At 47.9% G+C, this 22870-nt stretch overlaps 2 protein-coding genes across 2 annotated transcripts in view; one reads left to right on the forward strand and one right to left on the reverse strand.

The window, feature by feature from the left end:
- LOC147648047 (uncharacterized) overlaps nucleotides 1–22870 on the forward strand; it is a 102613-nt gene that overhangs the window by 41245 nt on the left and 38498 nt on the right. The gene's annotated exons all lie outside the window — the stretch shown is intronic.
- On the reverse strand, nucleotides 7973–20362 carry LOC147648049 (uncharacterized). The gene is made up of 4 exons (XM_086868230.1): nucleotides 20286–20362; nucleotides 9357–9491; nucleotides 8736–9080; nucleotides 7973–8290 (listed from the first exon to the last, which is right to left on the reverse strand). The coding sequence occupies exons 2-4, from the start codon at nucleotides 9447–9449 to the stop codon at nucleotides 7973–7975; spliced, it is 756 nt and encodes a 251-aa protein (XP_086724356.1). The 5' UTR covers nucleotides 9450–9491; nucleotides 20286–20362.

Genomic DNA, 22870 nt, shown 5'->3' on the forward strand with positions numbered 1-22870 from the left:
CTCTTTGGACACTTTCATTTTGGCCATTTCTCTTGAGCAGGTAAGAAAGACTGAAACAAAATCTTTTCCAGCTCTTTCCCTCTAGTTTACCTTTTGGGGGGCCAAAGCTCTGTGCTGCAGGTGGCCCGAGTGCGTGCAGAGCAATGCAGCCTCAACAAAATCCATCAGTTTCCTCAGAGGTCATCATCATTTCTTCCCAGGTGTGTCCAGATCTGGCAGGATAAAGAGCCCACAGCACAGTGGGCACCGTGCCCTGCCCAGACAGAGCTCTCTGGCACTGAGCAGCAGCAGCAGTGCCAGCACTTTTCAACCTGCTCCTGCCTTGGCTTCACCTGGGGGACAGAAGCCTCTGAAAATCAGCACTGCCACTCATGTTCCCAGCTTGGAGCAGCTGATGCTCCTCATGTTTCTCACCCTTTGCCATTCAGCTTTCCTACCCTTTTCTTCCCTCCTGTAGTGGCCAGGGATCTGGCCAGCGGTGTGGCCGTTCTTTCCTGGAGGGAGGAGACCCCTTAGGCTGCAGATGGTTGCCCTCTCCTTGGGAGAGAGACCCTGGCTGTCCACCTTTACAGGTGTGCTGAAGTCAAAAAGCCACCCGTGGCATGCCTCCAGTTTTATGTACATTCTGTGTTTCTCACTGGTTATTCCCTTTGACCCACCCTTTTCCATAGCGGATAAAAAGCAAGTTCTCTCCGACCCTAGCAGCTTTTGAACTTGGATTTCTTGGAGGAGACAGCTGAATTCAAACCTCCTGAGAGATCAGAGCTATGAAGATCTGTCTCTTTTCTTCTGTATTTGCCTTTAGAGCTGTTTTCACTCCAGCAGCCCTTTTGAGGGCAATAGAGCTGAAAGCCCAGAAGCAGCTGCTGAGGAGCCCGAGCCCGGAACTTCTCACCACCCCACCGTCACACACAGCTGATTTCACCTTCCCATTTCTCTCCTTTTCTCACTCACATTTCTCACACTTGTGACCTCCCATTTTCTGCCTTTTTCCCCTCACATTTCTTCACCCACTGCTTCCTGTCAGTGACTCTTTCTCTTCAGGAGTTGATGGGTTTCTCTTGTTTTTTTCCTGCAATCCCCTACTCAAAATATCGGGTGCTAGAGCAGCAGCCCAAGAAGCCTCTGCCTGTGCATCTGCTGAACACAAAATCTCTGCTCAACCTAAAGCATCTCAATTAAGAAGAACCTAAGCCACAATGGATTTCCTGCTGCAGTTTGATGGGTTATTTTCATTCCTACATAGTCTTCATAGTGTTCTAAATAAATAGGTACCCTGAGGGATAGATATCACAGGTGAGCACCCATTGCACAGTCTGCTTTCAGTTAAATCCCATCTACATCTTCATCACCTCACACTCACTATGAGTCCTGCATGGAAGACCCAGGCTCTGATGCCTCATTGTGCATTTGGTACTTTTTCTTTAAGCAAATGAGATATTCTATTTTAAAACATTCAAACCCTGGAGTTTCTTTCTATTTTCACCTGAGACTACTGCCTGCCAAGGTCACAAACTGCCTGGTACATGTTTGTGCGCACAGACCACAGATGCTACGCTGTGTCCGTGCCCTGGGTGTCTGTCAATGTCCATTGAAAGAGATGGCTGGAAGGGGGGCTCTGACTGCCCTGCGCTGTTCTGGGGCTGGGCTGGTAGAGGCTGCAGAACGCTCTGAGAGGCACGGCCTCATCTCTGGCCGCCATCTTGTGCATGGCACAGTCTCATCTCTGGCCGCCATCTTGTGCGTGGCACAGCCTCAGCTCTGGCCACCATCTTGTGCATGGCACAGCCTCAGCCCCAGCCGCCATCTTGTGCATTGTGGCAGCTCTGAGGGCTGTGCGAGGGATGCTCTTCCCCAGCGCTGTTTTGTGTCCTTTCCTTTCTGGGGATGACATTTGGAAATTCTGCTTCTCTCCTGGGTTACCCTGTTTCGGCCTTCTCAATACACAACTCGCTCTCTTACTCTTATTATGATTAGAAGATCCTAAGAAGAAAATGAAAATCATACTGGGATTATGATACATTAAAAGTAGTCAAGAAAACAGTACTCCATAGTGCAGGGCCTATAGAGCAAGGATTTGTTTATTCAACACCATGAGTGAGGGGAATAGCTCTGCCACTTGTCCATTCAAAAAGCACAGTACAAACTTTTAAACATTTTTAACTTATTGGGCACATTCTACTTTCCTGACCTTCATATTTTCTAATTCCTTGATTATGGAAGCCCTTGTAGCAGGGCTCTGCACAAGGTGGTCGTCAGCCTCCTGGTGGTCGTTGTGGATGAAGGCCAGAAGTGTTCCTCAGGCTTGAACTTTTTTGTCTCTGTTTATGCACATGCTCTATGAGATTGTCTGCTCAAATACCCAGGGGTTAGCTTTTTGCAGTTGGCTTGTTGTGCTAAAGTTGCTGATTTCTAAGAAGTGCTGGATTCCCATACCCTGTTACAAAGTAACTACTTTCCTCAGAGCTACAGCTTTTCCCCCTAGCTCAAGCACTATCTCTTTGCCTCAGTATCCAAAAGAAGAAAGGGAGGAGGGGGAAAAGTGGGCAGGGTGATAGTGCAACATTATCTTGTTGCCCAGGGATCAATTCCTAGGTCAACTAAGCAGTATTCTCGTCCATCTAGTAAGTGTGGGGGTACCATAGGGACAATGCCATTGCATGGATTTGGAGTGTTGCGGTGTTGGCACCAAAATCCTGCTCTTGAGGGAAGAGCAGGGACACAGGGGCTGTCAGAGGACAATGAGACACGGGGGACATGAGGCCATAATGTGCCGAGCAAGATCCTGCCCAGGATGGCAGCAAAGGCATTTCCTCCCCATGGCCTTGGCATTGCAGGAAATCCCAAAAGGGGCTGAGGAGTCCCATGGGTAACGAGGAGGGATGACCGACATCACTGTGGCTGCCAGCATTCCCCAATCACTGGCCATTCCATGGACACTGGGGACTCTGAGGATGTGTGGATATGCTGGCTTTACATTAATTAATACTCAGTGAGGAGAGAAGAAGCCAGCCAAAAAAATTATTTTTCTGAGAGAAGCTGCTAAGAGCTTCCTCTGTGCCTAGTAAAAAACCAATAGCTGTCTAGTTCTGAGAAGTGACAACCCATTAAACCATTCAGTAGTTGGCTCTGCCTCTGTGAATTCTACATTTTAAAATACAGGCAAGCCCTCTCTTGTTTCCAGCCTTGAAAGGTAACTGGGCTCTGGCTGGGCCTGCCCCGCTCCACCGCAGCCTGCGAGGCCTGGAGGGGCCGGGCCAGGCCCCAGCAGGAGCCAGGTGGGGGACGGGAGGCTGCAGGGCCCTGGCCAGAGCTAAGTCAATTCACAGCTACTAACATCTTACTAACACCAAGCCCTGGCCTCAGCCCTGGCCCTGTCTGCTCGTGCTGAGCCAGAGTCCGCTGGGCCCTGGGAGTAGCTGCTGGCCAAGCCAGGCCCCCTCCAGCGCGACCCCCCACAAGCGGCTGCCATCAGTGGAAAAGGGAAGCCATCAGTCTGCAGCTGAAATGAAAAACAGCAGAGGCCAAAGACCAGCCACACAGCAAGAACAGCCATGACCATTGTGATCAGGTCCCTGAGGTCTTAGCACAACCACAACACTGCCTCAAATCCATCACCGTAACTATTTCAACCACTACCCAGCAAAAATCATCGTAACCATCTGCAGGCCAGGGTGAGATATTAACTCTTTCACTGCAAAGAGAAGACCTAGAGACCTTAATCCTCTCTCAAGAGAGAGAAAAATATAAAAGACACGTATTAGATAACATAAAAGTTAATAAAAAAAGATCAAGTTCCAAATCAAAGAACCATGAGGAGATACCCTAATATGCCATTGCCATCTGCTGCAAGTATTTCCACTGAGGCCCCCTTCTAGAAATGTCCCTGCAGCACATCAGCATCAGCTCTAGGTTTGGTTGCATCAGTGAGGCAATTCAAGCCTTACCCCACGCAAACAATCTCCATTCTCAGGCAACATTTTGCTTTGCCTTATCGTTCCAGCTCTTCTGGCTGTGTAGATGATCCTAATAACAGGATACAGTCATTTCAGAATTGGTGTTATTTTTTCAGCAATGAAGGAAAGAAACTCAAACCAAACAAAATTTCTAAAATAGTGGTTTTGAGAGAAGAAATGCACCCCCATTCTTCTCACTTCTTGCCTGTAACCTGGAGAGGATGGTTTAAAGACTCAGAGTCTTTGTTGCTTCTTGTGCCGTGCTGCTGAAACACTTAGTGACCATATTTGTTCATAAGCCAAGCCACTTTCTCCATATCACCAAGCTGGAGCCTGGTGATGGGGAGAGCCTGCCAAAACCTCTGTTTTGTTTCCTGCCACTTTCTGGGATGGGCCCAGTGTTTTTGCGATGACTTGAGTATCCAACGAGCAGAGGCTTAGCAAAGGGATGACACTTCTCTTTCTTCAGATTTCACCAGGAATGTTTTCCTTTTACTGCATAAGGAAATCTGAAATTTTCAGACTGCAGAGAGACAAAGCTGCAGGCGGCTCCTGTGTGCCCAAAAAGGCATTTTTATCTCAATACATTTGGGGAGCCATCTTAATGTATCTGTGTTGAATAGGGGATCCCAAATGTTTGTTTCCTTCCCTGAAGAGCACCTGGGGGATTTCCTTTCTTTTCTTCCAAATACCATTGTTTTCAACAACAGGACAAAAAGCTTGATGAGTTTTGTTTTATGGCAGCTGTGCTTGAGGGACCAACAAGCACTGCTGAGCTGCCTTTTATGTAATAATTCTTAGAAAGAGTAGAGTTAGTTAGAATAGCAAAATCCCTCTTTCAAGAAGCCTGTCAAGCTTGTGTGAATCCTCAGAGAAGGAAACATGGATTTGCGTCTTTATTTCCCCACTAACTAGATCAGTCCATGAAATCAGCTGCCAAAGCAAGACCTGCTGGATGTTGGAAAAGCTGGAGCTGCTTTGGGGCTTGGGTTTTTTGATGATACAGGGAAGTCATCTCTGCCTCTCTGCCCGGGCAAAAACTACCACTGCAGAATGGAGCTGAAACAATGGGCTCTGGGAGAGCAGTTGTAGATGGGAAAGAAGCAGGTGGAGCCTTGTGTTTCTGTTTGCTCCAGGTTCAACTCCTGATAGCCAAAGGAGGGACCCCACAGCTGCGGCAGCCCAAACTCCTCTCAGCTTTGCTGCGTGACTTCCTGAGCTGCTGTGTGCAGACAGATGAGGCACAGCGCTGGTCTGCTGAGGAGCTCCTGCAGGTAAAATGCCAAGGGGCTGCAGGTGAAACAGTGGCTGAAGGATGGTGGCTCCTTCTCCGCTGAATTCCAAGGCATCAGATGTGCCCCCCTCCTCCTCCCTTCCAATCCTGGCGCTGTTCAACTGAGAATAGTGAGGAATCCTAGACTGGGCAGGGCTGGCAGGGACCTGTAAAGCTCATGTGGTCCAAGTACCCTGCAGGGAGCAGGGACATCCTTAAAGAGAACAGGATACTCAGACCTGAGCTATTTCCAGGGGTGGGGCACCTACCAGCTCTTGGGCCAACCTATGTCACTGCTGCCCCATGCTCCTTAGACCTACTCTGACTCAATGCCCTTTTCATTTAAAAAATATTCCCCTGCCTTTGAAGCTCTTAGCTTGGAAAATCATGCTTTCTTCTTGTTTTCTTTTCCTTACTGCAGTATCAATTTGTAACATCGGTCAAGCCTGGCTCCAGCCTGGTGCCACTCATCCTTTCCGTGAAACAGTGGAAGGCGAGAAGGATAATGTTTTAATCAATTTAGAACAGTTTTCGCCATGGCCATCTTAGAATAGAATTGTAGAGTAGGAATTTAGAGAATGATTGTAGAGTAGTATGGTCAGCTGGGCAGCAGCAACAAGAACAGGAACAACAACAACAAGAGAGGCAGCTGCACTGCACAAGTGCCTGGCACAAAAACTGATTCTCAACAATCCTTTGAAAAGACTTCTTGACAGGAAACTAAGCACAGGGAGACTACATGCAGAGGAAACAGAGACCAGAAGAGAACAGGTAGCAAGTATGTTTGTCATCTATAAACATTAAAGAGAGCTGGACCTAACAGAGCCTTTCTTTTCTTGGGAATAAACGCTTCAATGTTTCATTCAACAAAAGGTTTCATACTTCCTAAGATTAAATGCATCTTGACACCTAGAATCAATTCCTACAAAGAGATGCCAATTTGGTAAGAGGAAGAGCATTGCCAAATGTTCCCATCGTCTCCACCATGCTGCAATTTGCCAAAAGAATGAATGCCTTTCCATCTGTAAAGCAGAGCAGCTGATGCTCTAACCCATTCCAAGGGGGCCTCCAGCATCAGCACCCTCACCCTGTATGCTCCAAGACGCCCTTGCCCGTGGCCCATTGGAAGAACCCCAGTGCTTCCCTTCACCCTGACAGCGCGGATCAGTGGCTGCCATTGGACTCGGCCTCTCAGCACCGCACACGTCCCCCCCACCTTCCCAAGTGGGCACAGCGGGCAAGGGCAGCGAGGACAGCAGTGCTGCTCAGGCGCCGCTGTGACACGCACAGCTGCCCAGAGGAGATGCTGTCCCTCTCGGGAGTCCAGGCCGTGCCGTGCAGAAGCCGGCCCAGACAAGGGGCTGCTGCCTCGGGCCAGCTCGGCTCTGCAGCGGCCGGCCGGGCGGCAGCGCCACTCTCCCAGCTAAGGAAGGCTCCAGCCCCTGCAGTCACAGCAGCCCTCAGGGCCAGGGCACACAGCAAGGCTGCCAAAGGCCAAGCATGAGCACTGACAAGCCATGGCCACAAGCCACAGCCATCCTGAGCCCCTGACAAGCTGCTGTCCCCATTCAGGACACAACGGGATTGGCTTTGGCATCAGACACACCCAGGTGTGGATCAATTTTGTCTCAACAAGTGAAGGTACACACAGATGAAATGGGATCTTTTCTCAGCCCCACCAGGTCTTTATGGGAGGGCACAACACTGGCAGCTCTTATGGGTATGGATGCTAGCTTTGGAACAGGCTGAAGGGAGCTGCAGAAACTGCAGGCCCATGGCCTCTCAGTCCTGCCTGAGAAGCTAGCCTGAGAAAATTCATAGGAGGATTTCAAAACAATCCTCAGAGACAGAAAACAACTGCCAGGTGCTGTTTGTCTGTCCTCTTGTTTTCCCTTGCAGGAGAAAGTCAGGGGGGTAGTGTGCCCCTGACCACTGATGGTGATGTAGCACTTTGCTAACCAATAAGAGTTTCTTTTCTGTACTTTCCACGTACCAGTCTATAAAATAAGCCTGAAGCAATAAACTAGAGAATTCTCGTGTTGAACCTCCCTTGAGAGTTTGTGTCGTTCTTTATAGCCGTTCCAATCGGAACGACATACGGGCAAGAAGCAGATTAAATGGGTTGTGCTGCAGAATCACAGAGAATGTGTTTTCTTAGAGACTGATCTGAGCAGGGGTTGGGCCAATGGGTAGAACTCAAGCAACTGCTCCAGCAACAATTCCTGCTTCTTTCTTCAGTAGAAAGGGAAGCCCAGGTAAACTTTAACCAGTCCAGGCTGCCCTCAGGGACAGCAGGAACATGCAGAGTGCTCTCTCCCTGCCTCGAAGCAGAGCACTTCCTGTGGAGAGACCTAAATGTCCCTGTGACACCAAACTGAGGAGGAACATTTGGTACAGCTATGCTGGCATGTGCACACAATTCACTGTCCCTCAGACAAGAAATAAATTAGATGTACTCAGTAGCTCCGGGAAATCCTCCTGTGGCTGAGCAGCATCTGTGTCAATGCTGGCGATGAAGAAATTGCACAGGCTCCACTTCTCAGGGAGGGGAACCAAGGCTTCGTGGTAGCTCTGAGAGTAGAAATGAGTTGGTGTTAGAAAAGTGACTGGCAGAGATTACCCTGAATACCCTTTTCAAATTCAAGCCCGTAAGAAGTTGCTCTTAGCCACATGCCAAGCTCATAAACTGGATTATTTTGGATACCCATTTCTAGAACCAAATGGTCAAAACCAGAAGTTGGTTTTAATTGCGTGCATAGCCACCTTCATATTCCATTTTCATGGATTTTCTGAAGGATGACTGCAGCAATGACCATTCCATTTCCTCCCAAGGATCCCTTTCCCCCTCAAAGGGCTGCAGACACATTTGCAGATCCTTGTTCAAATGTTGTACCTCCTCCCACTGAGTCCACTTTTCCTCCACCATCTTTGAGACATGCTCAACCTTCAGCATCTCTGCTTGGGACAGTTTCTGTGCCTCACGCCAACCTTGGGTCTCTTCATCACCTGTCATTTGCTGGAAGCCTTCCCAGGCTGCCAGGTGAGACGTCAACACTCCAACCTCAAGTCAAACAGAACAAAGCAGTCAGAGACTACAGCTTGTCCCTTTCTGCCAAGGCTCATTGACTGTGAGGAAAGAGAACGAGCAGGAGAGGAGCAGATTCCACAAGGGATACAGACAGCTTGTGGCTTGTGTTCAACATCTATCCGGGTGACTGTGTTCACTTGCAAAAACACCTGAAGAAACAAGGAGAGCAGGAAGAGGCCAGCGGGAATGCATTCAGATGAGTGCTGGCAAAAGGGGAAAGCGACTTGTGCCACTGTCCAGAGCAGTAATTGGGACTCAGCACACCAGGAAGTTTCTTCAAAGCAGCTGGGATAGACACTACAGCAGGATGGCACTGAGAGGCATCACCCCAGCTCCCTGCTGCTCTGCAGGGGAAAGGCAAGAGGGGCTGAAACCACCAGACTGCAGTGACTGCAGTGGCTATCGCTGTTTCACTCACTTGTTTTACTAGAGAACCCTTCCTCTGAATCAGGTGATTAATTTTCTCTATGACAATTTTCAGTTCTCTCTTCAGCCTCTTCTCCTTTGCGTCGATCCTAGCCTCTGTTTCCTGCAGCTCTGCCTGGAGATTTTCCTTGATGTCCTCTAAAAAACACGAGAGAGACAGCTTGATGAGTGGAGTGACTTCTACTCTTTCACTCACCTGATTCTGCTGATCTCCTCTCTGCTGATGGAGCCTCATCTCCTCTTCGGTGCTCCTCATGTCTTCCTGGTGCCTCTTCTTCACTGCCACAATGGCACTCTGAGCTTCAGGCAGCTCTGCTTGTGGCTCTGCCTCGATATTCTGTACACACAAATGGAGAACAAGTGACTGGGAGCTGCCATCAGGCTCAGCTTTTCCCTCTTTCAACCTCAAATCACACTCATTCAGTCGCTTCTTTCTGCCTACTTAACCATCTCTGCTTCCACTGTAACCCTCCTGTCCCAGAGCTGATCTCTGCAGATTACAAGGCTCTGTGCTTTCAGTGCTTCTAGGACTCCTGGCCTCTTCAGTCCCAAGAGCTGTGTTTTATGCCCCTCTTCCTGCCCTGCACTCTGTCACCTGCTGAGTCAGGCTTACCTGGACATTCTCCAGTGGCTCTTCCACCTGCTGCCCAAGCTGCTCTTCCTGCTCTCGGGCTGGAAACAGCTCTCCCTCAGTCTGGCATGGCATCTCTGACAAATCAGTCTGCTCCTGCTCTTTCTCCAGAACAACCTGCACAGAAAGCAAGAGAACATGGCCTTCAACTCCCCACACAACATTTGTGGGCCAAGACTCAAACACTGATGGGCTCACACGTTCCCAAAGCACTGTGCTGCTGCTCTCTTGTCTTGTTCTCTGCCCATGGGGAGACACAGATTCCAAAGTGACACTGGCAGTAAAAACAGGGTCCAGCTGGGTCTGAATCCCCAACAGACTCCTGGGCAGCTGACAGGAAATGTGTGCCATTTCTACTGAGGGCCTCCCTCCCCATCTGCTCTATCCTCTTTGTCTTTCCATAGTCACTCACACTCAGCCCTGTCCCACAGCTCCACCCTGGCTCTGCAGGTGGCTTCTTGTGTGATTTCATCCCTTGTGAGAGACTGTGGTAGTGCATATTTCTGGGAGTTACTGTGTTTCTCTGTGACGTGTTTTTCCCCTCCCCTCCCTTATCCCTGAAACGTTACCCCATTGGTTGGTGCTATATGTCCCCCCGCCCCTCTCCCGAGGTTTGAAAGAGTCCGGGAAAGAGTAACCCGGCCTCTTCTCTCTCTGGCAGCTAGCCAGAATAAACATCCTCTGATCCCCCGGAGGGAGAAGCAGCACCCTTTTGGTCTTTTCTCGGTCTCGAGGAGCCTCTCTGACCCCTCCATTCGACAGAGCTAGCGTGGATTTACTTCGGGGGGCAAAGGGAAGGTCTCCTCAGGTGGCGCCCATCGTGTGGGGCTTTAAAACCCCTCCAGACGGCTGGAAAACACCCCACGGGTGTTTTAACAAGCCTAGGGATAGCCATCTACCTCGCAGTTTTTCTGACGAGGGTCGAGTTGGTAGCTCGCTGACTACACGAGTCAACTCGGACCGAGACTTTTTTCTTTTCTTCGAACACCGCGCATCCTTCAAGAAACAGGTACTGGGAGGGTTGCGGGGAGTGTGGGAAATCCGGCAGTTGTTGTGAGGGTTTTTGCGGGGCACGGTGGTGGTAGTGCTGCTGGCAAAGCCTCTCCCTGGTATCGGGACCAGAGGAGTCCACGTGGAGTGGGGGGGGAGTGCACCGGCAGCAGGTTCTGGGCTCCGCGGTGGTTTTTAAACCCTGACTGCAGTTTGGATCTTTTCTGCTTTTTCGGAGATAAAAAAAAGGGTTAGACCAACCTGTGTAGTAAAGCCTTAAGATTAGCCATGGGTACTCTTTTGTCTACACAGGAAAGGAATAAATATTCCCTTATTAAGAATATTTTAAAAGCTGGAAATATCAATTTCTCAAAAAATAAGCTGAAGAAATTAGTAAAATGGGTTTTTTTGCATTTTCCGGATTTAAATGTTGATTCCCTGCCTGACTGGGAAAAAGTTGGTCAAGCCCTTACTATGCAAGTTGAATCGGGGGACAGCACAGCTGGTGATTTCCTCCCCCTTTTCCTTTTAATTCGGAAAACCATATTACAGAGGAAGAAGCTTCCGGCTTTTTCCTCCCCTTACCTTCCCTCGGCACCTCCACAGGAACGCTTGTCCCAAGCATTACAAGCAGACAAAAACTGCCTGTACCCTTCCCTCCCCGCAGAAAACCCTGAAAAATATAGCTTTAAATACTCCCTGCAAGGAGGGGAGAGCTCTGCTGAATTTACTCAAGAACATGTGCAGAGCCAAGATGGCGCCGGCCACGTGTTACCCGGCCACATGGTGAATCCTGCTGTGTATCCCCTTTCTCCTACCCATAATCCCCCCCAGCCCTGCCTGGCCCCACCCTATGACCCTGCCCCCCGAAGCTGTAACCCTATTCCCTGTTCCTCCAGCCCCTGTCCCGTGGGGAGGGGGGGCGGGGAGGGAGAGAGTTACACCCCTTGCTCCTGCAGAGGGTCAGGGAGAAGGGTGTCCCGGCTCTGCCCCCCGATGGGGGGGTGCCAGCCTCCCGGACCCGACGTGGGGTGGGGGGAGACCCCGAGACCCGGCATGGGGGGGGGTGGAACCCTGAAGCCCAGCGTGGGGGCGAGTGCCCCTCCGCCCGGCTCCTGCGGGGGCGGGGCTGGGGGTGGAGATAGGGTGGAAGTGAGGGGCGGAGCTGGGGGCTGGGCCGAAGGGGGGGTGAGGGGCGGGGCCCCTCCCATTTCCCACGGTCTGGGGGCGGGTCTGGGGGCGGAGCCGAGTGGGGGCTGAGGGGCGGGGCCCCGCCCAGTTCCCACGGTCCGGGGGGCGGGGCCGAGACCGAGCAGGGAGGTGAGGTTGCCTCACCACATTCCAAAGGCGGGTGTGGTTGTGCTGCTGCAAATTGCCCAGATGGCCCCGGGGGACGCCCCGGGGGATGGAGGGGTGGAACCTCACAGCCTGCTCCCAGTGTGGAGCCACATGGTGCCCCTGGGGGATGGGGGAATACGGGCTTCCCCGATGTCCGAGCAGGACAAGCCTCTCCCCCCGCCCAGCTCAATACAACTGAGAATGGAAAACTAAATAGTTTTAATTCAGCCTTTTTCCCCACTGTTGCTCCTGTCACCTTTACTGGAACGAGACCTCAAAACCGTACTTACAAACCGTTTTCATACCAAGACAAAAAAGAAATTTGCAAAGTACAAAGAGAATTTGGCCGTAATAGTGAAATATTTAAAAGCATTGTTAAAACAACATTAACCTCAAATGATTTAGTTCCTACAGATATTAAAGATCTTTTTAAGTGTTTGCTTACACCATCTGAATTTGAATTATGGGAAAACACATGGAAGCGGTTTCTAAAAAACATACTGGTGGAATTATTAAAAACTAATCCCCAATATGTGGATTTATTAAATAATCCTATTACTTTAGAGCATTTATGTGGTGAAGGAGTATGGGAAAAACCTGAAGACCAAACTAGGGCATTGCCAAAAGCTGTGATAGATAAAATCACTACAGCTGCAGAAAAGGCTTTCACACAGCTACCTACAGCTGACACTAAGGGCAGTTATATTAATGTAAAACAAATGCCCTCAGAAGGATTCCTGCAATTCTTAGACCGATTAAGAGAACAAGTCTCCCGTCAGGTAGAAGACCCTGTGGTACAGACAGAGTTAGTCAAGGAACTTGCTCAGAGAAATGCTAATGAATCTTGCCGTAGAATTATTTTAGGTTTGCCTGTGGATCCCCCTCCGACCCTGGCACAGATGTCAGCGGCCTGTGCAAGGAAAGCAGAGATGTTTTCGCAGGAAAAGAGACCTCCCTGGACCACCCCAAGACCTGTTGCTGCAGTTTCATCTGAGACAAGGAATGAACAGATGACGCCTGACCAGCAACAGCGAATTTGTTTTTATTGCAGAAAACCAGGACACTTTGCTAAAAACTGTCCTTTAAAACAACAGAAACACATGGATACCAGCTTGCCAAAAAACTTACATCACAGCGCTTATCCACTCAGCGTGCAGACATAAATGAAGTGGAAACGAATCTCTGTCCTTTAGTAAAAAGGGAAAAGGGGGGTGAAAAACTGCAAAACTATAATTGTGAAAAACGTTTGCCTAATAAGGTCTGGCAACCGCAAAAGCGATTCAGACTTGTAACTTCTAAAGCCTTTTGTTTCAGATCTGACCGCTGGACTGTCGTGGGAGTAGATTTGCAGGATAATTCACAAGACCTGGCTGGACTGGATAGTAGGTATTTTGTTATTGGAGACACAGCACACACACCAATAGAGATTGAGGTGGCTCCCATGACAATCACGGGAGGCCTAACACACCTCACTCTCTTAGCTAGGTGCCCCCAACCACCTTTCTATATAGACAAAGGGCAGGTAATAGCCCAGGTAATCCCTGTTCCACCAGAAGTCCCAGTAGATGACAAAGCACCGGGAGTTTACTGGGCAGAAGTAGTAGGTGAAAACAAGCCAATTATAGGATGCAATTTAACACATAAATCAGAACATCTCCATGTAGAAGGGTTAATTGACACTGGGGCAGATGTGACCATCATACCGGAAAAAGTGTGGCCATCACACTGGGAACTACAACCAGTGGCAGGAAAAATACAAGGTGTTGGAGGGATGAAACTGGCAAAAATTGCTAGAGATATCGTCCAGATCGAAGGTCCGGATGGTAGGATTGCTAGTGTCCGACCTTTTGTAATTGACTACAAGTGCCCCCTGTGGGGGAGAGATACCATGTTGCAGTGGGGGGTAAAACTCACTATTCCTGAGACACCTCAGGATTTTTGATAGGGGTCACTGTACAGCGTCCTGTCCAAAAATTATCTTGGCTAGATAATGATCCAATTTGGGTGAACCAGTGGCCTCTCAGCAAACAAAAACTTGGGGCGCTAGAAAAATTAGTGGAAGAAGAATTGGCCAAAGGACACATAGTAGAAACAACCAGCCCTTGGAATTCCCTGGAGTTTGTAATAAAAAAGCCAGGGAAAGACAAATGGCGTCTCCTTCAAGATTTAAGAGAAATAAACAAAAAAATACAAAACATGGGATCTCTCCAACCAGGAATGCCCTCCCCAACCATGCTACCACAAGATTGGCTACTAGCAGTACTGGATATTAAAGATTGCTTTTTTCAAATTCCCCTGCATCCAGAGGATGCACCAAGGTTTGCCTTTTCCATTCCTACCATTAACAGGGAAGCCCCAATGAAACGGTACCACTGGACAGTATTACCTCAGGGGATGAAAGCCAGCCCCTTCATCTGCCAGTGGTATGTGGGGTCATTGCTGTCCTCAGTGCGTGCTGAAAAGAGAGAGGCTATCATTTTGCATTATATGGACGATATTTTAATATGCTGTCCCAATAACAACATACTGAAAGACACCCTTGACCTAGTGGTTAAAGTTTTAACCTCTGCTGGATTCCAATTGCAAGAAGACAAAGTTCAGAGGATGCCACCTTGGAAATATCTGGGCCTGCAAATTACAGCATGGACTGTTGTTCCACAAAAATTGGAAATTATTGGTAATCCTAAAACTCTAGCAGATCTTCATTCTCTATGCGGGTCACTAAACTGGGTCAGACCCTGGCTAGGTCTCACCAATGAGGACCTGAGCTCCCTACTCAATTTATTAAAAGGGGAGAGAGAGTTACTGTCTCCCAGAGTGCTAACTCCAGCAGCGAAAACTGTAATTGAAAAGGCACAAAAGGCCTTGACAGAAAGACAGGCACACCGCTTCAAACCTGAGCTGCCTTTCAAATTTATTGTCCTGGGAAAATTGCCACACCTACATGGGTTAATATTCCAATGGGCTGAAGGGCAGAGAGACCCACTCTTAATAATAGAATGGGTCTTCCTCTCCCATCAAAGACCCAAGACTATCACCAAGCCACAAGAGCTGATGGTTCAGCTGATTCAAAAGGCCAGGGTAAGGCTGCAGGAACTAGCAGGTTGTGACTTTATGTGTATTCACCTCCCAGTCAGGCTCTCTGGGGAAGGGAAGAACTCCCCTGAGAGACTGACCAAAGAGATGTTTGAGCATCTGCTGCAGAGCAATGCTAACCTCCAGTTAGCTCTGGACAGCTATAGTGGGCAAATTTCAGTTCATGCACCATCACACAAATTGTTTCATGAGGAATTCCATCTCATTCCTCGTGAGAAAAGGAGCCGGAGGCCACTCAAAGCTCTCACAGTGTTCACTGATGCATCTGGGACATCCAACAAGTCGGTGATGACTTGGAGAAATCCACAGACTCAGCTTTGGGAAGCTGATGTTGAGTTTGTAGAGGGGTCACCCCAGATAGCTGAACTAGCTGCGGTCGTGAGAGCCTTTGAAAAATTTTCAGAACCGATTAATTTAGTTACTGACTCAGCCTACGTAGCAGGAGTGGTGTCCAGAGCGGAACAGGCAGTTCTCAAGGACATTGAGAACGAACATCTCTTTAGATTGCTTTCAAAACTGATTTACTTAGTCTCGAATAGAGAACAACCTTTCTATGTGATGCATATAAGATCGCACACCTCATTGCCAGGTGAAATCGCTGAGGGGAACCGGAAGGCTGATTCCCTTGCTGCCCCAGCCGAAAAGGTATGTCTCCCTGATGTGTTTCAGCAGGCAAAAATAAGTCACCAGCAATATCATCAAAATGTGCCAGGACTGATTCGTCAGTTCCAGCTGACACGGAATCAAGCCAAAGCCATCGTGGCTACCTGTCCCAATTGTCAGCTCCAGGCAGTGCCATCATTAGGCATCGGAGTTAATCCCAGAGGCCTTAAGAGCTGTGAGGTGTGGCAAACAGATATCACTCACATTCCCAGTTTTGGTCGCCTTAAGTATGTACATGTGAGTATCGATACATACTCAGGAGCAGTGTATGCCTCTGCTCATGCAGGAGAAAAGTCTGTGCATGCTAAACAACACTTAGTACAGGCCTTTTCTGTATTGGGAATCCCTAAAGAAATTAAAACAGATAATGGCCCAGCGTATAAATCCAAGGAGTTCCTGGAATTTGTCCAGCAGTGGGGAGTGGAACATAAAACTGGCATCCCCCACTCCCCCACAGGTCAGGCTGTAATCGAGCGTACGCACCAGACGCTCAAACAAGTCCTAGCCAGGCAAGGTAGCGAAGCAGTGTGGATGTCTCCCCAACAGAAACTATGCAAAGCTCTGTTTACTATTAATTTCCTAAACTGCTCATTTGAAAACATGAATCCTCCTGTAACTCGGCATTTTAACAGTAGTGATCAGTTTAAATTGTCACAGCATCCACCGGTGTTAATCAGAGTCCCTGAAACTTGGCAAACCAAGGGTCCCTATGAACTTGTCACCTGGGGGCGTGGCTACGCGTGTGTATCCACCCCTTCAGGCCCCCGATGGATTCCTCAGAAATGGGTAAAACCTTTTATTCCAAAGAATCCAGCACCAGCAAGAAGAGAAGAAAAGCAAGTAGCTGTTGCTTCCAAAAGAAGACGCCGCTGAAGAGAGCAAGAAGAAACCTGCATACTGTAGCTGTAAATATGTTTTAAAGAATGTCTGTTTCCTTTTTTTTAGAAATAACCTACCTCTTACTCAAATCCATGATGAGCCTTAAGCCTGCTGTCATCCTGCTCGCACTGAGCAGCCTGACAACAGCCTGGATCGTCCCACAGCCACGTCAAAACGTCTGGGTGACCCTGGCACAAACACTCCAACAGGAAAACATGTCTATCGACCGCAGCAGCAAAAAATCCTATGTCTACCTGCCTGGTAGGAATTCCCCTGCAGCATGATGAATTCACACACAGCTTTAGTACACTGACTCCTGAGGCAGATAATAAACTACACAGCACTCATGCAGAAGCAGAGTTAAGAAACCCTGTCGAGGAGTGGCTACCCCATTTTCCTAAGGCAACCCAGGAACCCCAGGAGTTAGAGTTGCTGGGTTCCTCCCCAGCATCATACTGTGTACACTTTAGAGTTAGTCCTCCAACTCATAAAGAAACATTCCACCATATAGTACAACATAGAGAAGAGTTCACAGCAAAAAAGTGGTGCCGTGTACTAAGCTACATCAAAGTGCACTCTTCAGCTCATCCACATCCCAAAGGCCTCCCCAAAGGACTGTTCCTCATTTGCGGGGACCGTGCATGGGCAGGAATTCCATCCCGTCTCCTCGGAGGGCCGTGTACCATAGGGCGTCTATCACTGTTAGCGCCCAATCAAACATTAATTAGCGAGTGGACCCATAAAAACAATTTGACCAAAAAAATTCAAAAGAGAAGTGCTACAAAATTAGATGAAAATTGTGACTCAGAAATTTTCCATTGGTCAAAATCAAAAAGGATTGCTGCATCCATTTTTCTTCCCTGGGTAGCTGCAGCTAAAGCCCTAGGTGAATTGGGACACCTAGAATGCTGGGTAGTAAAACAAGCGAATTTAACATCCAATGCCATAAGTGCCCTCCTAGAAGATGAGGAAATTACCAGGCAGGCGACACTTCAAAACCGTGCTGCAATAGACTTTCTCCTATTGCTCCACGGGCACGAGTGCCAAGAGTTTGAAGGTCTTTGCTGTATGGATCTAACATCGAAGGCTCCTAACATCCATGCCACTCTCCAAGAGATGAAAAGCATGATCGAACAAGTCAAGCAAGAAGCTGATGACTGGTTCAATGGACTGTTTAAGAACTGGGGGCTCTCGGGGTGGTGGGCTTCAGTAGTGAAAACTATTCTGTCACTGCTAGTCATTGTTTTGCTGACAGTGTTAGTGTTTGGAGTGCTAGGCAAAATATTGTACAGAAGCATAGTTAAGCTAGTCTCAACTACCTCAGATGTCAACCATATAGAGTTGGCAGACCGGAGTAACCCTCACCAACCTACAAATGGGAATTGGTGGGCCACTTCGGGTCAGTAAGTAGTATAAGCTCATTACCTTTCATTTAATTACATATGTTAAAGTAGGGGCAGATGTGGTAATGCATATTTCTGGGAGTTACTGTGTTTCTCTGTGACGTGTTTTTCCCCTCCCCTCCCTTATCCCTGAAACGTTACCCCATTGGTTGGTGCTATATGTCCCCCCGCCCCTCTCCCGAGGTTTGAAAGAGTCCGGGAAAGAGTAACCCGGCCTCTTCTCTCTCTGGCAGCTAGCCAGAATAAACATCCTCTGATTCCCCGGAGGGAGAAGCAGCACCCTTTTGGTCTTTTCTCGGTCTCGAGGAGCCTCTCTGACCCCTCCATTCGACAGAGCTAGCGTGGATTTACTTCGGGGGGCAAAGGGAAGGTCTCCTCAAGAGACACATGTGGAGTTCATGTTCTCTTCAGGCCTGCACCACCATTCCTGCCTTTCTGACATCTACACTCTTGTTAGAAATCCTGCTTGTTCAGGAGATAAGGATGTGTGCAATTTGATCCTCTGAGGGAGGTCAGAGAGCCCCTATGGCCACCTGAGTATATGGAAGAGGACCAAGGTGTTTATCCTCCCTCTTTTGTCAGCTGAGAATTCTGAGCAGCACTAACAGAGATCCTCCAAAAGGACCCATCAACAAATGAATTGACACACCCCTAGGGATGCCAATGAAGGAAACCATGTGTCATGTAATGCATGTATGACCAAAGTCTCCAAACCCCACCTAGAGCTTGAGATTGTTCCACTCCCTTAGGACATGCAGCAATTTGTTGCATAAAAAGAAGGTTTCACAGCAGAAGAGAGTGGAGGAGGAAAAGAGCTCTGAAGAGAAAAAAAACAACCATCTCTGCAGGGGGTAAAATCTCTGCCTGCTCCAGAACAGTCAATGGAACCTGTCTCTCCTCCTCTTCTCAAAGGGATGCCTTTAGGTGGCCTTTATACCTCCAACTGCTTTGCAGCAGAGATTGGAAAATTCAAATGGAATATTTGATATCTGTCAAATACATGATAGACAGATGGATAGATGGATAGATGGATAGATGGATAGATGGATAGATAGATAAATAGATAGATAGATAGATAATCACTATTATAAACTCTCTTACTATATTTTCTATCCCTACACACATCAACACTTGGTAGCCAGTGCCCCCATCTGCAGAAGTGCTGAACTTGCTCTCCTGTTGCTTCAATAAATCGCACTCTTGGGGAATCTGGATTGTGTCATTCAAATTCTGACAGAGTCTCTTCCAGTGCTGCAAGTGGGCAGGAAGGGTTGAGCGAAAGCACCTTTAATGGCTGCAGAAGGAGAAATTACACAGAGTCCTTTTTACAATCAAACCAATAGACAAATAAACAAAGCAAAGAATGAAATTGTCACCCATTCCAGGGTCTAATCTTCTTGGCTGCAGGGAGGGGATGTTTGGCAGGAAAGTGGCCCAAGTGGTGAGCACTGTCATGTCGGGATTGATGGAAGTCTGCTTGAAGCAGACTTGAAGCACCACGGCGCTGCCCAGCACAGGGGGACGCTCAGTGCCCTGCTCCTGCTGCCCGACTCTTGCTGACACATGGCCAGCATGCCCCAGGCCTTCTTGGCCACCTGGGCCCAAGCTGGCTCACGTTCAGCTGCTGTTGAGCGACACCCCTGAGTGCTTTGTCCCAGGCAGCTGCTCAGGCACCACGTTACACATTTGACTTTCAAGACACCATCCAGTTTTTGGAGATGCCTTTCCTGTTCTTAGCAACACAAGATAGCACTCAAGGACTTGCGGCTTTATCCCAGCCTCCAGGCTCCAGGGGAGTTTTCAAAGCTGCAGACTTCAGAAAGAAAAGTCTCAACAGACATATGGATTCTTTGGTTTTGCCTCAGAAGAAGGGTTCAGGACTGTGCAGTTTGTGTCTTTTGCCACACAAGAGAAGAGTGGCCCCACATGGATTCATGGACCACAAAATCATCCCTTTGCAGATTATCAAAAGCCAGAAGAGACATGGGCTCAGAGCACCTGTCAGCTCTGCTACTGACTGCTCTGCCTGAAGAGGCAAAACAGCAACCCAGCAACAAAGGCACCAATATCCTTGATTTCAGTCAGAAATTCCACATCCCCAGTGTGTCTCTGAAATACTCCCAGGTAAACATACCCAAGAAGCTCATGGAGACAAACCAGCCCAAAGTGCTTGTGTGGTCAGATCCACATCTTTTCTGCCTGCAGCTACTTGGCCAGTCTGTAGGGCACAGGACTCTCCAGACCATAGTGTCCTCTCCAGAATGTGACATGGCTGGGCAGAGTGTCTTTAAAATGCTCTCTCCTCTGGGCACAGGAAGCCTTCATGCTTCAGGCTGGCCCCTCTCAGAATCCCAGCCACTGGGGGCCTAAACATGACAGATCAAAAGTCATTTTTCAGCTGCCATTGCCTGGGGTGACTTGCTAGGTGCTGGCACAACTCCAGCACTCGGCAGCCTCAGCTACCAACAGCAAGTGCTGGCTGCTCAGGAACTTGCAGCTCTGCCTTGCACTAAAGACAACACCAGCCAGAAGTGGCACTTACAGTCTCTGAATGTTCAGGCTGGGGTGCGACCAGTGCTGGAGGCTCATGGTCATTTTGCTCCTCTTTGGCCTCTTCTCCAGGAGCAGAGGGAGCCAGAGAAGAGTCTGCTGTTGGTTCTGGGCTCTGTGCACAGATAGTAGTGTTAGGGACAGGCAGCTACCTATCATTTATAACCTTACTTCTATTCTGCTCTATTTCTACAACCAGCTCAACTAAGGACAAATCATTCACTTTGATAGCAATGGGATCCTAAGTCCCTCCTGTTATGAATTCACTCAAAAGTGTGATATGGTTCAATCAGCGCTGGGCGACAGGGGAGCAGGAGAATTCCCGGTCCACGGAACTGCCGCGCTTCTCGCTTCCGTGTTTCTCCTTTTAAGTGTCTCGGCTTCCGGGTTACGTGTCCTTTCTCCGGCATCTCTGCGCATGCGTCTCTAGTTACTAGGGGGTCGTTTTCTGCTCTCTGGTGGTCGTGGGATGAAGGCTCCAAGTCTTCTTCAGTCTTACTCTGCTGACCTTTTCTCACTGTTTTCCCTTTAAGGCTTATCTTGTCCTGGCATTCCAGGAATCTCTGCTAGGCTGTTAATTATTATGCGAGCCTCAACGATTTAGTGGCCTTCAACTTCTCGATTTTACACACAAAGCACAATTTTGCAAAGCATCCTATCATATCTATATATTTAAGCGAACAAAAGAGTTTCTGTCTATTACAACTCCCCCCGTTTTCTATTCCTTACTTTTGTTCGCTAAATCTTTGTTGTTCTCTTTTACTTAATTCTAAATAATCTTATGTTTCTTCTCCCTTTAAGGCTTCATATTTAGCTTGTATTAACATAAGGTAAGCTGCTTCTAACCTGTTTTTTGCGATGTTAATAATTTTATTGAGAATACAAGGGCCTAAAGTAAGTACTAAAATTAGTAAAATTAGCGGCCTTATTATGGTGGATAACAAAGTAGTTAACCAGGGGGAGTAACTAAACCAAGATTCATAGCAACTCTGTTGCATTTCTTGTTTTCTCTTTCTCTTTTCCAGTCCTTCTTGTAATTTGGCTATGGTTTCTTTTACTATTTCACTTATTTTTACATATACACAGCATTCTTCTTTAAGGGCAGCACAAAGGCCTCTTTGTCGTAAAAATAATAGATTTAATCCCCTTCTATTTTGCAAGGCCACTTCAGCCAGTTAGTCTAGGGAGTCTGTGAGGTCTTTTATAGATTTATTAATTCTTCTTAAATCTTCATCTATTGAAATTCTAAGCTCTCTGAGCCCCTGGTGCTGATTTACTAAGGATGCTACACCTGTTCTTAATCCAGCCCCTCCTATGCCTAGCAATACGGCTACTGTTAGTGCCGTGAGGGGTTCTCGCTTCACCAAATGGTGTTCTGGGTTTTGGTATTGTGTATACATATATTCTTCAGAATGATAAATAATCTTGGGAGCTATTATAACCTGTGTGCAGAATTCATAAGTTTCATTAAAGGCTGTTAGAGAAACACATGGGGTTACGCTTAAAGTGTTACAAACCTATTTAGTATTAGGTGCTGGAATCAGCCACTGAGCCGGCTTGCGAGGGTCATTAATCTGTATTTTGTTTGACATAAATAATTCTTATCTGGGGGCACATTTCCCACACATTTCCTTTTTCTAGTGACTCAAGATAATGTTATTCCTGGGGTGTTTTCCCTTCCCGATTTCTATAAGCAAGCAGCAGGATTGATGCCATTTACTCTCTTTGGTTCTGCTATGGAGCCTATGGCCTCATAAAAGGTGGGTTAATGTTATAACATAACCAACATTCTCTAGTTAAATTTGTGTGTGTATCATTTAATACTTTAAAGGTAGTTTGCAGAATTTTCCAAAGAGCCTCGCTTCCATATTCTTGGGGTGACTCTACCGTGGTTAATACTTGGGTGCTATTTTCTAGTTTTTCTGAATGGTTATTCTGATCCCTTACTTTGGAGTCTTCTGCTCCCCACACCACTGGATTTGGTCCAACAGATCTCGAATCATGGGGAACCACCTCTTTCTTTATGAGTATGTGCACTCCCTGATCCCTTACGGGTTCTCATACTCTGAGACCCCAGGTTCTTCTCAATAACCACCCAGGATCTTGGGATTGTGTGATATTAATATAGTGAAATTTGCAAGTTCTAATATATGTTATTTCCCCTGAGGGGCTTATCCAGGGCTTTACACATCCATGTGGACCTTGTTCAACTTTTAGATACTTATCTGGGTTCTGTACTTTCCATCTCATGGAAATTGTCTCAAGGCCCCAATATCTACAGTAAAATTCGCTGGGATAATTACAATACCCTCTGCTTGGATTAGAAGCTGGGCACATATATAGTACCTTATGCCTGGGCGGGAAATAACTAATACCCTTCTACTTAATGAGAGAGTCCAGTGTAACTTGAAAGCTAGGGGCTCCAGAGGTGATCTGTGATTGGATAATAACCTGGTCCTCCCATTGGATTAAGGCCCAGTTGAAGGGTTCGTGAGTCTTACTTGTGCAAATGTTAAATGTGCTGATTAAGATTATAAATGTTACTGACTTCTATAATGAGCATTGGCTTCCCCTGCT

The sequence above is a fragment of the Cyanistes caeruleus genome, chromosome Z, assembly GCF_971803275.1.
Source record: "Cyanistes caeruleus chromosome Z, bCyaCae1.hap1.1, whole genome shotgun sequence".
Classification (NCBI taxonomy): Eukaryota; Metazoa; Chordata; class Aves; order Passeriformes; family Paridae; genus Cyanistes; species Cyanistes caeruleus.

Bases quoted from the DNA above. Each gene is read 5' to 3' on its own strand.
- LOC147648049 (XM_086868230.1), bottom strand. From the start codon at position 9,449: ATGCCATGCCAGACTGAGGGAGAGCTGTTTCCAGCCCGAGAGCAGGAA. The intron at 9,081-9,356 runs GTAAGCCTGACT...TTGTGTGTACAG, and splicing joins AGCCACTGGAGAATGTCCAG to AATATCGAGGCAGAGCCACA. The intron at 8,291-8,735 runs GTGAGTGAAACA...GTTTGACTTGAG, and splicing joins AGGGTTCTCTAGTAAAACAA to GTTGGAGTGTTGACGTCTCA.